Source organism: Aricia agestis, chromosome Z, assembly GCF_905147365.1.
Source record: "Aricia agestis chromosome Z, ilAriAges1.1, whole genome shotgun sequence".
In the NCBI taxonomy this organism is placed as follows: Eukaryota; Metazoa; Arthropoda; class Insecta; order Lepidoptera; family Lycaenidae; genus Aricia; species Aricia agestis.
Genome location: NC_056428.1, coordinates 27,009,992 through 27,025,412, shown reverse-complemented (window position 1 = coordinate 27,025,412; position 15,421 = coordinate 27,009,992). Strand labels below are relative to the sequence as shown.

The window sequence follows — 15,421 nt, the reverse complement described above, 5'->3', positions numbered from 1 at the left end:
GTTCAATACCTGAATGATCTGGACCCCTTCGTAGATTATAATGTGCGGGAACCCCCGAGGCCTCTGTACCACACTTTCAACACCACGATACCGCTGTCGTACCAAATAGCGGCGGTGCATCGGCTCCTACAAGCCCCGCACAGGGTAAGTACCTTCGCAAATAAGTAATATTTATTTATTTTCAAATGTACTAACTACGAACACCGTAAATAAAAAAATGAAAATAACTGAAAAGTTGTAAGGGAACATACTCACTCTACGTGACCTGTTTATTGGGTTGGGAGTACTTAATTTGCCAAGCTATACCGAAAGCAACAAATAAGTTTTGAGTTTCATAGCCAAAATCTAACAGGATTATTATCTGAATTATATTTATACATACCTCAATTATTAATCAAATGATCTAGGCGAAACAAAAGTTTATGAAAAAAATATTTTTAAATTCTTACACAATTTACTTCATAATATTATTATTAATGTATAATATTACACTATAAAGTAGTTTAAAATATTGCGAAGTAGCTACCGTATTTCGAAAAATCTACAACCATACCATCGGGTTTATTTTCCATTCGGAAGTGAGAAGTGAGTTATATTTTGACGCGACTCATCCGTCGGAGGGCATTGCTCAACTCGACCTCCTGTAACAATGGCGGGTCAGGCAGATTGCGCACAACACGCGCCCGCGCATCTTGTATTCAATCATTTATTGACTATTCCCCATATCCATACTAGTATTATAATTGCGAAAGTGTGTCTGTCTGTCTACTCTTCACGCCTAAACCGCTGAAATTGACTGAAATTTGGTATGGAGATACTTTGAGTTCCGAGAAAGAACATAGGGTACTTTTTATCCCGGAAAATGTAAATAAAAATAGGAGAAATGTTTAGTCTCTGTTTGTCAAGCGACTTTTTTATGTACCAGGAAGGGACAAAACATTGTATTATTTAGATGCTAGATGACGCCCGCAACTCTGTTGCGCTGAATTTCGTTTATCGCACGGGAACAGCACTTTTTCCGGGATAAATGGAAAAAAAGTACGTGTAATATCTATAGCTGTCTCCCTTACCTCAAGCCTATGGCGCAGAACGCGATAGAGACAACTGCAGAAAATCAACGATTTAATTCCCCTGATACCTTCTCCAAAACTAACTAACTAACTAACCGATTTAAGTACTTTTTTCATTAAAGATCAAATAAATGTTTGATCTGTGTTCCTATGTTTTATTTTTTTGTATAATCTAGCCAAATCTGTTTTCTGGATTTTTGAACACAGCGGAAAATCTGGCCATATTTTTGGGCTTTTGAACGTTCATATCTTATTTAATAATTAAATTATGAAAAAAAAAGAAAACATAGGAACATTGTATTAGTAGCCGTATTTATATAAAAAATTATAACTCTATAGCATTATCCAGGGAGGAAACAGGGGACAACGTTTGTATGTAAAAAAAAGGGCGGTGTGGACTCCTCTTAAGAACTCAACATATCTCTAAGGGTGCGTTGCACCAGAGACGTAGTTATAGGTAAGGTTAAGGTTATCGTCTAATATGGCGTTCATTATGGACTTTTACTAGGGATTTGACAATTCATTTGACATTTTGTTATGGTTAAAGTTAAAGTTAGGGTGGGTTGCACCAGAGGCTTAATTACATTTACAGTTACGGTCAAAGTTATAGTTATAGTTAAGGCTAACTAAACTTTAACCTTAGGTTTGACCACAGAATTTGATAGATGTCTGTTGCTGGCCCGACAAGGCTTTAAATGAACGTGGGCGGGGGCGCTGCTGGTAAATGAGAACAGTCAAAAAGTTATCGTTAAATGTCGCGTCCGTTATTGACTTTAACCAAAGATTTGTTATAATTAAATAGTAAGTTGGTGCATCGTGCAACCCACCCTAAGCCAAATTTCTTTAAAACCGGTTCGGAAGTTTAAGCGTGAAGAAGTAACAGACAAACTACACTTTTGCATTTATAATATTAGTAAGGAATAGGGATGTAAATTTTCGTTAGTAGGTAAAGGGGATAATACATAATGTAAGATAATATCATCGTAGTTTGTATGTAGCTTATGTGTGTGCACTTAAGGAGTCGCGAAAAATTAATGTAGAATATCATAACATAGCACGAATATCATATTGACACCTGTATCATGTATGGACGAAACGCCTACATGCGTATGGAAAGTGCGTTACTCATAGCTATTCTAAAATTATACGTTCTAAATATTTGAGCTGGCTCAGGTGTTATATTTGCAATAATTACATCTGCATAATTGTATAAATGTGTCTCACATTCGCCCACATTAGTTGTTCCAGATTCTTTATAGATCGCTCAAAACTTTTAAATCGGTCGGCAAAATTAAAAGTGGAAATCGATTATTATGTATCTAGATACCTAATTAACAAAAAATTAAAACCGACTTCCAAGGTAAAAACAATAATAACATCCTTATAATATGAACTAAAAAGTATTAAATAATTTTTCCTATCTAATATTGCCTTTTTTCGAATTCTCCTAAACCTCAACTATTTCTGTACTCACTCTTCATCATTTTGAAGTCGGTACCAGATAGCTGAATCTTTAGTTCTCTGACAGAATATTTGAAACTTTTGGAACTGGCACCGACTTCAAAATTATGAAGATTGAGTACAGAAATAGTTGAGGTTTAGCCGAATTCGGAAAAAGGCACTATTAGATAGGAAAAATTATTTAATACTTTTTAGTTCATATTATAAGGATGTTATTATTGTTTTTACCTTGGAAGTCGGTTTTAATTTTTTGTATAAATAATAATTTCACTCTTTTTAGTTACCTCCTAACCGTCGCGTACGAAATGTGACCCTCGTTAGTATGGCGAAAATACTTCAACCCCTTAATATTATCTTAATCTTGGTAAATGTTTACAAACCTACCCCCCCCCCCCCGTCCCTCCCCCTTCCTTCGGTATCCGTGGCTGAGTAAACTAAGTAAAACCCTCTCATCACAGCCTTGAGATGCCTTAAAAATACTTCGTAAACATCAGAAAACAGATGATCTTATCTGAAGATTACAAAAATCTCAAATGCGAATTTCTTCTAAACGGAGAGTTTACTGGCGGTGGAAACGGTATAATAATAATAATATCCAGGGGTTCCCAAACTTATTTTGTCTACTGCCCACTTTGAGAGCGAATTGAGAGCGCCCCGTTTGTTTCAATTTAAAATGCATCCCGATGAAATACTCACACAACACCATTTTATCCCGGGTCCCACACCGCCCTCTAGACCTTCAGCGCCCACAGGGGGTTGTTATCGCCCACTTTGGACGGTGACTGAACTGTAAAAAAGAGTGTATTAGACGGTGGCAGTTATTTCACATTATTTATTGTCCATAGATATTATAAACATTATACTCCGATACAAAGACCAGGCAGTACGAGCAATCATAAAGTTGTATGCGGCCTATAGCTGTTATTCCAAACAAGAACAGGCCTATTCTGTAATAAAGGTAAATTAATAGTGGACAGGTCACGAACTTCGATAATAAGTAATAACAATTTACCCATGCATCAAAATAGCATAGCTGTTGCAACATACTATATGCGTTAATCGCACCAAGGTCCTTTAAAGAAAAGTGAAAGATGCACAACTCACAAGTCACCAACGCAGTGTCGGATTTACATTTTTTTTAAGTGTAAGAAAAGTGAAATATGCACAAGTCACCAAAACAGTGCTGGATGTGCATTTTTTACGAATGTAGCCTGTAGGCAACTTTATTTCCGCCACCCCATGTACGAAATCTGCGTGCCCCCAAGGACGCTGTCACCCCTAGGCCGCGGCTTATACGGCCTGTTTATAAACCAAAGTATCGTGAATCGTGTATCATAATATTAGACTAGAAGAGTTGAGGTAACGCGTAAGTTTGACCTGCTGGACAATCGGCGTCAACGAATATGGTACTTAATTAATTTTAAAACACTATTAGTGAAGTAACGAATACGTAATTGCATTCGCTAGTTTCAATAGCGACTTTACCTCTTAATGTCAATATGGGATTTGACATTGATAACGCCTGAAAAGCGCCGTGACACGATGCGCCGTACTGTTGTTGTACTGTGTCACAGAATACATACAAGTAACTGTGTCAAATGTTTTTGACATGTAACTTCGCTATCGAAAGCATTTTGACTAAGCAGTAAGCACCCTGCCTAACGCGAAACGAGCATCGAACGGGCAAGTTGTGAAACCAGTAAACCCTGTTAAAATGTGGATACATTTTTCACTGGCCTATTTATATTATGGCTACTTGTGTGACTATCTCTAGGATCTCGGCCGTATACGTTTCATCTTATTGTTTTTAAATACCTCGCTCTACCAAGGCTTGGGGCACATTGACAAGATGAGAATAACCTTGAAATTTGCTTTGTTTAATTGTCGAACTCCTTCGAACAATAAATATGTATTTTTTTTATTATTCGTAGGCTGGACACCTTTTGTTGAAATTATGTATGCTTGGGTAGGTCTGAGAGTCTGGCAGCAACTATTTTTCGTACCTGAAATGCAGTATAAAATACTTATTTAGCAAGACGACGTTATCGAGTCGTCACATGTAATAGTGCTTTACGGTTTACCCCATGAGTAGCAGTAATTTGGTAACTATGAAATATCAAATACATGAGTTAGTAGTTCTTAAATAACCATCGCATCGTTTGTTTTAAGTTTAAATGGATATTAACTAGATATCGTATTATTATTGTTTTAATTATGATGACTTAAAGTTGCAATAATGATTCTAAGAAGTTGCACTGTGCATATAGCCTTATGTAGAGCAAGAATACAAAAGACAATGATAACTGGTTCCAAGCGACACAATACGAATACCCTGCATAGTGCATACGGTCTATTATCTATAATATTCTATAGGATACTTTACTAGTAGACAGTCTACTCCGCAGTAAGCTTAATGATAATACACCTTCAGCAGCAGTATTAGAGTCCAAATTACTACAAACATAATCTATAAAACAGGTGCAATTGCTGCAAAAACGCAAGCATATTTGAACCTTTAAATTTAATAACAAGGTTTAATTTGCTTTAGAGTGTTCAAGATGTTGAACTAATGTGATCGGACTTTTGTCTGTCGATTTACAAGATATAATTATTTTTCTATGAAATCTTTTTTTTGCTTTCTTTTATTCTGAAGTAAGTGTGGACAACTAAAAACTGCTTTGCGATATGGTCATTAGTCATAACATAAATAAAAAATGTATAAATCATAAATATCACAATATTATTATGAAAATCCTTAGTCTACTTAAACCTTTTTTCATATGAAATTATATGAAAAAGGTTTCGAGAAAATGACACATGTTTAGATTACAGTTTTTTTGTAACTTTTTTTTGCCACAACAAAGGCGGCCACACACACCGTTTCCTATATCGAAGGACTATCATACGCCCAAACGCTAATTTATTCGATAGGTATCGTAAAGAACAAGTTTGAAGGTCAGATAAGAATGTTTTTTTTTTTTCATAAAAAGCAGCTTAGTTTTAGAACACAGGTAAAATGCAAAGGTCGAATTTAATTATTATAAAGTGCTAAATTAACGAAACATTCGGAAAATTAATTTATTATGCAACTTATTCTGTATTAAAAAAGAAAATATTGTATAAGTATAATATGGACTATTATACTTATACAATATTTTTTTTTGATTAAGTATACATATTTGCTTTTTTTTATAAGACAACGAATTTGCAAAAGGCAAGTACATATTTTAATTTAAGTTGTAATCCTTCGATTGTGGATTCTTGGAAATCTATTGTTGAATATTGTGTCTCGCTCACCGGTGAGCTTATGGGGCTTGATGGGTTAAAGCTAAAAATGTATATATTAAACCCAAGTTTAAAACCAATCTCTAGGATACTTTAGTGTCTAAGTAATTAGGTATATTGTTTTGGTTTTTCTAAGTAAAACAAGATATCGAAAGAAGCACATAACCTAAATTCAATCTTCAAAGAAAATCAGTTACATCATGAAACCTTAGAGTAAAGATGCGTCCCAGAAGCCATACTGTATGACATCAGTACAATAACTACAATAAATTGTATTAGCTGTGACATCACTCCACTTAGTGGATTTAAGAGGTATACAAGGCCAGTATCGAAAACTCACAAAAGATGACCGCGCAATCAATATAGACTTACAACAAAGTGAACAAGCGTCAAGTTTGTGATGATGAGAATAATAATAATAATAATAACTCCCACACAGGTTTCGGTGACGGCGGCCGGTTTCATTGAAACCGAGACATTTTAACGCAAGAGTAATTTTATAGTGCCCAAGTGTGTGTGCAGTACACAAAAGCACTCTCTTTTCCTTTCCTCTGATAACCAAGTGACCATGGAGCTAATACAAAGCGCAGGACCGACTTTTTACATGCCCATCCGACGCATGGATCATCTCACTTGTCAGACAATCAGGTGATCAGCCTGCATTGTCTTAATTAAACTTAGATTTTTTTTTAATGAAATAAGGGGGCAAACGAGCAAACGGGTCACCTGATGGAAAGCAACTTCCATGGATACTCGCAGCATCAGAAGAGCTGCAAGTGCGTTGCCGGCCTTTTAAGAGGGAACAGGGTAATAGGGGAGAGTAAGGAAAGGAAGGGAAGGGAATAGAGGAGGATAGAGAAGGGAAGGGAAGGTAATAGGGGAGGGTAGGGAAGGGGATTGGGCCTTCGGTAAACTCACTAACTCGGCGAAACATAGCTCAAGCGCTGTTTCACGCCGGTTTTCTGTGAGAGCGTGGTATTTCTCCGGTCGAGCCGGCCCATTCGTGCCGAAGCATGGCTCTCCCACGTATAAAATAACATGTTTCCAACGAGGGAATCGAACCCACGACCTCCAAGTCAAGAGCTACGCTCTAAACCACTAGACTACGGATGAGAAGCAACTGCCACAAGAACATAATATCATATTATGTCCATTTCCGGTTGCACGCAAAATAATAATCTACATGTTGAATTCCAAACAAGTGTTATCAGTTATCACTAGTCACTCTTTCAAATTACTTTTGAAATAATATTTTTAAAACATTAAATACATAATATAAATTTTTAAAATTACCTAACGCAAAAACTACTGAACCTATTTTGATGAAACTGCAGTATTCATTATGTTTATTACCATTTACCTATTAAAATAAAACACTAAAAAGAAATTGTAGTTCCGGAGATATTATGAGAACACACACATACAATTTACATACATAACACTTTTGTAATTTTTTTATAATTGTTCAGACGCTCATAAAGACTAACTTAAATCTTAATATACTAAAAATATACTAAATACTAAAAAATCTGGAAATAATCTATACGAGTCGAAATTCAAATTGATAACCTCCTTTTTTTAAGACGAAATCTAGGAATAAATGTCAGAAACCATAAAGTTAATATACCTAGAGGTATATTAACTTTATGGTCTAAACACACCATGCCATGCCGAAGTTACGCGGCCGATGTTCTCAACTTCGGACTTCGTTGTATCAAACGTGTTACAATATAACACGACGTAATTTCGGGATGGTGTGTCAATAATCATCGGTAATTTTAAATAAGTACATTACAATAATTATAGTACCGAACTTCGGCCGTGTTTTTTCGGTCTAATGTGTTTAGACATTAAGCTTTGTTAATAGTTGGTATTTTAGCTAATAGCTAACATTGAAAGAATTGTACCTCCATTTTCAGCCAACTAAAAATGTGTATTCGGTTTTTTAACTTATTCCTTAATATTTGTTTCAACAGTGCGAATTTCGTATATGTATAAATAGAATGCACAATCAGGTAATAAAACCTGATATGTCGCTTTGTTCGAATTATTTTGACGCAATACTTTATCAATTTAATCACAGACTTTTTTAAACATGATCTGACGTAAAGACACTGAGTTTAGTCATGCATTTATCAAACGGACAGTGATAATGTGTTTATAATGATGACTATCTTAAATATAATGTTATAGTCAAAAATATATTTATTCTAAATATTATCTCAGCAAGACCTTACCAAGTTGAGTATAGCAAACCTTCTAGACAGGCATAAGTGACCCAGCTAGCGTATAAGAAGAAACTAGAAAATTTGACAGCAATATTTAATTATGAACTCCAAAAACATTAATAAACAGTAACTTATTGTACACCACAGTCATCTACTGAATGACGCCCGTAAATCCAGTTCGCCAAAATGCGTTTATAGCGCGGAAACATAGTTTAGCTAGGATAAAAACTACCCTTTGCAGTATTCTTTCTCGGGACTAAAAGTAGATACTTTGAGTACCGAGAAAGAATACTGCACTGAATATTAAACTGATTTTGATGGGTATGGAGATCCATACCCATCAAAATCAGTTTAATGATTTAAGCGTGAAGAGGTAATAGACAAAGTGACAAACAAACATACTTTAACATTAATAATATTTGTATGGTCTTTAGCCCGGCCGCACATTGTCCGAAATTTCTGATCAGAAACAGTTGAACGTCCGCGCTGTCTCTTACATTTTGTACTGAGCCGAGTGAGCTCGAACTCGCCGGAAGGATATTTCGGATACTGTATGGCGGTCCGGCAAAATTCAACTGTTTCTGATCAAAATTCGGACAATGTGCGGCCGGGCTTAATCTTTAATCACTATGTGCTGAAAATGTAATGTAAATGAGACACGTCTTTCCACACCTTGATTATGTGCGAGTATTTTTGTTTGTGTGACTAACAACGTTGCAGATTTCACCGGACTTGCTCATTCATTTTATTTATAGTCTAGTTTATTTTACTCATTATTATGACTTCACATTTCACGCGACTGTGAGTAATGATATAATAAACATAAGAGATAATTTTACTTAAGAAAGCGACTAACCCCAAAAATCTAACATCGTCCTTCTCTCTTCACACTCACGCCCGTCTTTCATATGCCAGGTGAAAAAGGACGACGCGGATTCATCGTCAAATTAGTTTTTTCTCAATAACTCAATATACAACATTTTAAAAATCAGGTCGATCTCTCAATGATAGCATTTTATACAATGTGTTAAAATATTAACTTAGTTCAATGCACGGTTATGGCAATAAATGAAAAATTCGTGAAAATTAGATGCATCTTTGTGATTTTTTTCTATCGAGAATATTTTAAGATATTGTGTTTTTGCTCAGATCGAATTCTCGGAAATATAATGTAGCACTGTACTAATTTTAGAAAATGAAACAATTCGGGGCTTATTTTCAAGTATAAAATGAATTATAAAATCGACACTTTAGGGTTAGTCGCCCCCTTAACACAGATTACGATACTTGATGTAAACCCATATCGGGATAGTAGAGAATATGGTATTTTGCAATTTTTTAAGGTAAAGTTAACCAAACATTATTAATGATAGCGAAGCTGTATATAATAGGCCTCTGTTTATTTTTAGGCAACGATAAATTCCTACCAATATAATCATAATTCATAATTGAAACTATGATTGTGAATCTGTCTGTTCTATATACTATCCGTAATCTATTTTCTTTACGTACAAAAATATTAAACACTACTATATTGATAAAGTTGCAGCTTCTTATCATTTTTATCACTAAAAGCAAAATATATTTAAACACCAATGCATTTAGATATTTTTTTCCGAAAAAAACACTCGTAAGAGCCTGATCACCTACCGAGGAGAGAACGTAGAGCCACTGTCTTGCCACAAAAAAATATACGACCTGCAAACCTTCAAGAAGAGAGCGTATTTCCTCTTAATAGGCAACGGTAGTTGCTTTCCATCAGGTGATCTGTTTGCTCGCTTGCCCCCCTTATTTTAAAAAAGGACTCTACTCGGTAGGTGTAACAAGGCCCTAATGCCATGATCATACCTACCGAGTAATGTGCCGAGACAGTGGCCTCTGCCGAGCACCCGGTGCTCTCGGTCAATCTGATTGGCCGAAACAAAAACTGTCTCGCTAGTCGCTACAGCTCTACTCGGTGGATGTAACAAGGGCCTAAGCGCAAAGCATGCCTCTACATTATGTTTCATAACCAACAAGTTTATGTTGGTATTGGAATTATAATATTTACAGACGCTCCACTTTCCAGCAATTAATATAATTTGGAGAGGCGCCAGTTGTGCAGGTGGTTCATTTGGTTCCCAAAAGTAATGGCGAACGATGTGAAATGTTAATAGTTCACAACCGTAGCTAATTTCGACAGTGAATCACTGTTTCAGGAATTACCAGGCTTTGTAATCTTACGTTAGTATAACAAAAATCTAAATTGATCTGATAAGGTGCTGTCAGAAAATTTGATTCATAAGAAGATGGGCTGGGCCCATTTTTTTATGAATTGCTTTGGAGCTTTTGGAATTGGGTTAACCCGACCGAATTACGCAGAAAATTAGGATACATGGGATAGATCACAATCAATATTGATTTGCTATAGTCCGACCAATGATTAATGAGGGCGTTTGATATTCTATTTGCCATCAGGTGCCGCTATGTAGCCTTAGGGTCTATCGTGTCAAATAGGCATAATAGGTATCGTGACATATGACAGCAGTTTGACACGATAGACCCTTATAAGGCTAAATAGCAGAACCTGGTGGCAAATAGAATATCAATTAACACCCTCAATATAAACATCCGTCATTTCAAATTTGCTTATAAATCAACTAATGTAAAGTGCTTTAAAATATTATGTACTTACTGTCTAGTATATTTTATTATTAATCGCTCTAATAGTAAAATTTTTGGCTGTTGCATTCAAAAACTGCACCGACTAAAACCTGGTTTTTATCAAAATGTCAACTTGCCTCGCTCTACAATAGTCGGTGTTTATACGGCAAACTGCCATCTGTCGGCGAATAGAAACAACTACATAAATCTAGTTCCAGCCTGAAACGCTAGTCATTCCAGCGCGCGATAACAGATGGCGCTAATGTAATTTTCTTGTTGCAGCTCGACGATGCGACTCTACAAGTATTCAAGGACGGTGATTATGGACCGTATTTGGACCTGGACTCGACTCTTGGAGAGCAGGATGAAGAACTGGAAGGCCTTCAAGACAGGTAATTATTTTGTTTTTTAAAGGCAGGTGGAAACTTTTTTTTAAACTGGCCGAGATGTGATGGCTCGATATTGGGCTATGATAATAATTAGTACCTGGATGACCGAGCTTTGCTCGGTATAGCAAACACTCATTGACTTCGTGTTACTTAATAACGCCCTCTGCTGGTCGTTAAAACAATTAGTTGCTAACAAAATAGTATTATTATTCGTAAATAGATGTCAGGAAGAGTCAAATTTTTCAGTTTATCGATTATCAACGAATAAAAAGACATTTTCTGAAAATGATTCCTAGCTAGATCGATTTATCGCCCCCGAAACCCCCTATATACTAAATTTCATGAAAATCGTTGGAGCCGAGATTACAAAATTATATATATAACTAGCGGCCCGGCCCGGCTTCGCACGGGTGGACATTGGTTTTTAATTTTTTTTTTTAAATAAAGGTAGTCAATCTTTAAGTTAAGCAGAACATAAAAATAGTTTACATTATTTAGCCTGCAACTACTATATTATAATTATTATGTACATATAACACATTTTTATTGTATTTTTTTTTTTATATTTTTATATTTTAAGTGTTATGTTTGATTATTTTATCCTTACCTGCAGAAGATACTATTATTTATAATATTTTGCAATTTCTTCATGTTTTTTTTTTGTTTAAAATATTTTACTTATGTTTTTTTTTGTAGTTTTATGCTTTATTATTTTATGCTTACCTACATCTACTATAATATACATTTTGAAATTTTCTATTTGTTTTTGTATAAAGTGTTTTTGTTGTACTTTTGCGCTTTATGTTTTTTTACACCATACTTCTTTTTGCGTAAAAGATTCCATTAAAATTGGGTTAAAGCTTCCCTGTAAACGATATTTGATGTTGTTTTATTTTGTGGCAGCAAAATAAATTGATTATCAGCAGCTCCAACTCGGGATAGGCCAACGTATAGTTGACCATGAGTAAAACATTCTTTTCGTAAGTCGATGCCTACTAATTTGAAAGTTTGACCTTGGGACTTGTTAATAGTCAATGCGAAAGATATTTTTACCGGAAATTGAAGCCGTTTAAATGGGATTGGCAGATCAGTTGGAATCATCGGTATCCTCGGTATATGAGCTAGTTGACCAGCTGCTGGGCCGGTGATAATGGTAGCTACAATTAAATTGTCCTTTAATTCTTTAATAAGCAGCCTTGTCCCATTGCACATATTTGGTGGGCATAAATTTCTCAAAAGCATGATTGGAATTCCGATTTTTAACGTCAGTTCGTGTGGTGGAAGTCCAGAAGGATTCAGCGAATTTAAAAACTCCTCTGGTAAATACTAATACCTGCTGATAAGTAGTTTGGCATGGTTTGTACCAGCGCAACGTTACGTTATTGCATATTTTTAGATTAAAAAGTAGTTATTGTAAGATAATAATAATTGTAGTAGTCAGACATACGATATCGCGGACTTTTACGTTGATATTAATGTCCTCTATAAGACTATAGTACATCACTTTGCGATAAGTAAGTATAGTCTATAATTTATAAAGCATAAGCAAGAAGGAATATTTTGGTAGATTTTTCACACAATTATTAACACTTAATACGGTTCCCTTTTTTCTCTCATTAAATATAGCCTATATTCAGCAGAAATAGTGTGGATTAAAAAATATGCATTAATACTTCCATCGTGCATCGGCATCGTGGGTATCGCAGACACAATAGATCTTCAATTGTTATGCTGGCAGCCGGCTGCCGCTATTGGAGATTTATAGTTAAAGAAATTAATTAATTATAATAGCAATCAAAAATAATAGTCATTCAAAACTTATTTTAAAAAGTTCTAAAAATATTACTTTCGTAGTCATAACTTTTAAAGCTTTTTTGAAATTAGGATTATAATAATGAAGCACGATAGTCTATATCAAATCAATAAAGCAGCACCCGGCTGTCGCATAACTATTGAAAATCTATTGTGTCTGCGATTCCCACGATCGAGGTAATATTTACGTGGACTCTCCGGGCGAGTCTGTGGCACTGATAATTAAATCTCTCCCCTACCGCACGCACACCCGCGCATCGCGCCTTGACGCCCAATTCGCAACGTGCAGCAGAAATCGTAATATTTTAATTTCGCCATAACATTAAAACCAAACGTCCAATTTTAATCATTCAAAGACCAAATATTATCTACATTAACTGTACTTAGTGATGAAATAATGTATTTTGATAAGGGTCAATAGCATGATTTAAATAAACGCATTTAAATATAGTCCAAAAAAAATACTAGATTTTTTAATAAAAAAATGGTTATTGTGCCTCACTCAACATAGATAGGTAAAGTGTGTCGCGGACTTTTATGTAGATATTTAAAAGATCTATAATTACTTAGAACATTTTATGCCTCTATCTTTTATAGTTTAGGCAGCGTACGCAAAATAAGTAACTTTTCTGGTTGATTTTTTAAACCTTGCGTCCGAAAATCCCAAATATCTTACGGAACCTTATATTTTTCCAAAATAAAAATTAGCCTATGTTCAGCAGAAATAATGCAGGATTCCAATGGTAAAAGAATTTTTCAAATCGGTCCAGTAGTTTCGGAGCCTATTCGACTCAAACAAACAAACAAAAAATCAAATCTTTCCTCTTTATAATAGTAGTGTAGATATGCGTTGTAATGTGCATTGGGGCAATCTCGTAAAGTTTTTGGTAGAGTGAGTATATTGTGTCATTGTTTCAAGTTTAGAAGACGAATTTGTATAAATTGTTACCTATAACTGTAACACAACAGTTATAATAAACATATTTCCATGTGAATTGTATATTTTTTAGTTCAAAAGTATTTACGGATTCTGATATAACTACCCCTTTAAAATATAACCCTATTTCTACTTTTCATGGGTAATTTCGAATACTCAAGGGGTAATTTCGAATAACAGCCGAAACACGACCTAATGTAATAATACATTTAAGGCACATATTTATTTTTATTCTATTTTACCCCATACAAAAACATTGTGCATACAAGCCATAGAAGACACCAAACTAAGTTTTGTACCGAAAAATTTTCGAAATTACACCATCGGGGATGTAGATGTCCTCAACATTTGGAGCAAAGAAATAAATAGAATAAGAACAATAAAAAAGCCAACGAAAGTGGTAGCTAACAGAGATAGAACTATTAACCTATCAATATACAGAAAATCAGCTGGTTAGGGGTGCGTTTTAGGGTTCCGTAGTCAACTAAGTTTTGTTGATTAGTGAACTAAAACGACTAAACGGTACCCTAATAAGCTGTTTTTTTGTATAATGATAGGTTATTATAGTTATATAATTCAAGAGTAACCTTGTCCTACAAATAGAACAATCCATATTTTAGGACCATCAAATCGGATTATTATATTATGTTGCGCACCCCTGCAAAAGACTATGAAAAAATTTTTGGGGAAATTTCGTTAACAAATTTACCCCACTGGGGTTATTTCGAATGTTTATTAAAAATCATAGCTAGAGCAACATAACCTATTCTTAGGAAAGCAAAAAACGTCAAAGCTTCTTTAAAACAAAGAAAATATTACGTAACTTACCTAATTTCTGTGTAAAACAATACGGGGTAATTTCGATAATTTCGATAATCCCAAAAAAATCATAAAGTTGCACTTGGCGCGAAAAAATGAACTTAGCGCACATACACTGCCGGCTGATGGCTCGAGGGAAAGGAAGTGGGGGAGGTGATTAAATTGGCGTCTCGGTTAATGTAGCCAGAGCTCAAAATTACTTTCTGTTTGGTAATTATTTGCCATTTTCGGAATATCCCCATTTTTTTTTTCTTCCGAAGTTACCCCAATGCACCTTATATATATATATATATATATATATATATATATATATATATATATATATATATATATATATATATATATACAGAGTGTAACAAAAATAAGTGATAATACTTTAGGGTGTGTACGTGTTCCTTGTAGAGAGTTCACTGTGAAAGTAGCAGCGCTGAAAGATTGATAGATAACCATGTCTGTCAAAGCAAAACTATCCACGTTGGACATTTTTTTTTTTTTTTTTTAATGAAATAAGGGGGCAAACGAGCAAACGGGTCACCTGATGGAAAGCAACTTCCGTCGCCCATGAACAGTCGCAGCATCAGAAGAGCTGCAAGTGCGTTGCCGGCCTTTTAAGAGGGAATAGGGTAATAGGGGAGGGTAGGGAAGGGAAGGGAATAGTTGAGGGTAGGTAAGGGAATAGGGTAGGGGTTAGGGGATTGGGCCTCCGGTAAACTCACTCACTCGGCGAAACACAGCGCAAGCGCTGTTTCACGCCGGTTTTCTGTGAGAACGTGGTAT

The 15,421-nt window shown here is 35.2% G+C and overlaps 1 protein-coding gene across 3 annotated transcripts in view; it reads left to right on the top strand.

Annotated features, from left to right (window-relative positions):
• The window catches only part of LOC121738398, a 106,113-nt gene that overhangs the window by 63,868 nt on the left and 26,824 nt on the right, over positions 1 to 15,421 (top strand). For all 3 annotated transcript variants that reach the window (XM_042130415.1, XM_042130416.1, XM_042130417.1), the window contains exon 5: positions 10,970 to 11,079. In XM_042130415.1, coding sequence (XP_041986349.1) covers positions 10,970 to 11,079 — 110 coding nt within the window. The remainder of the gene's footprint in view (positions 1 to 10,969; positions 11,080 to 15,421) is intronic.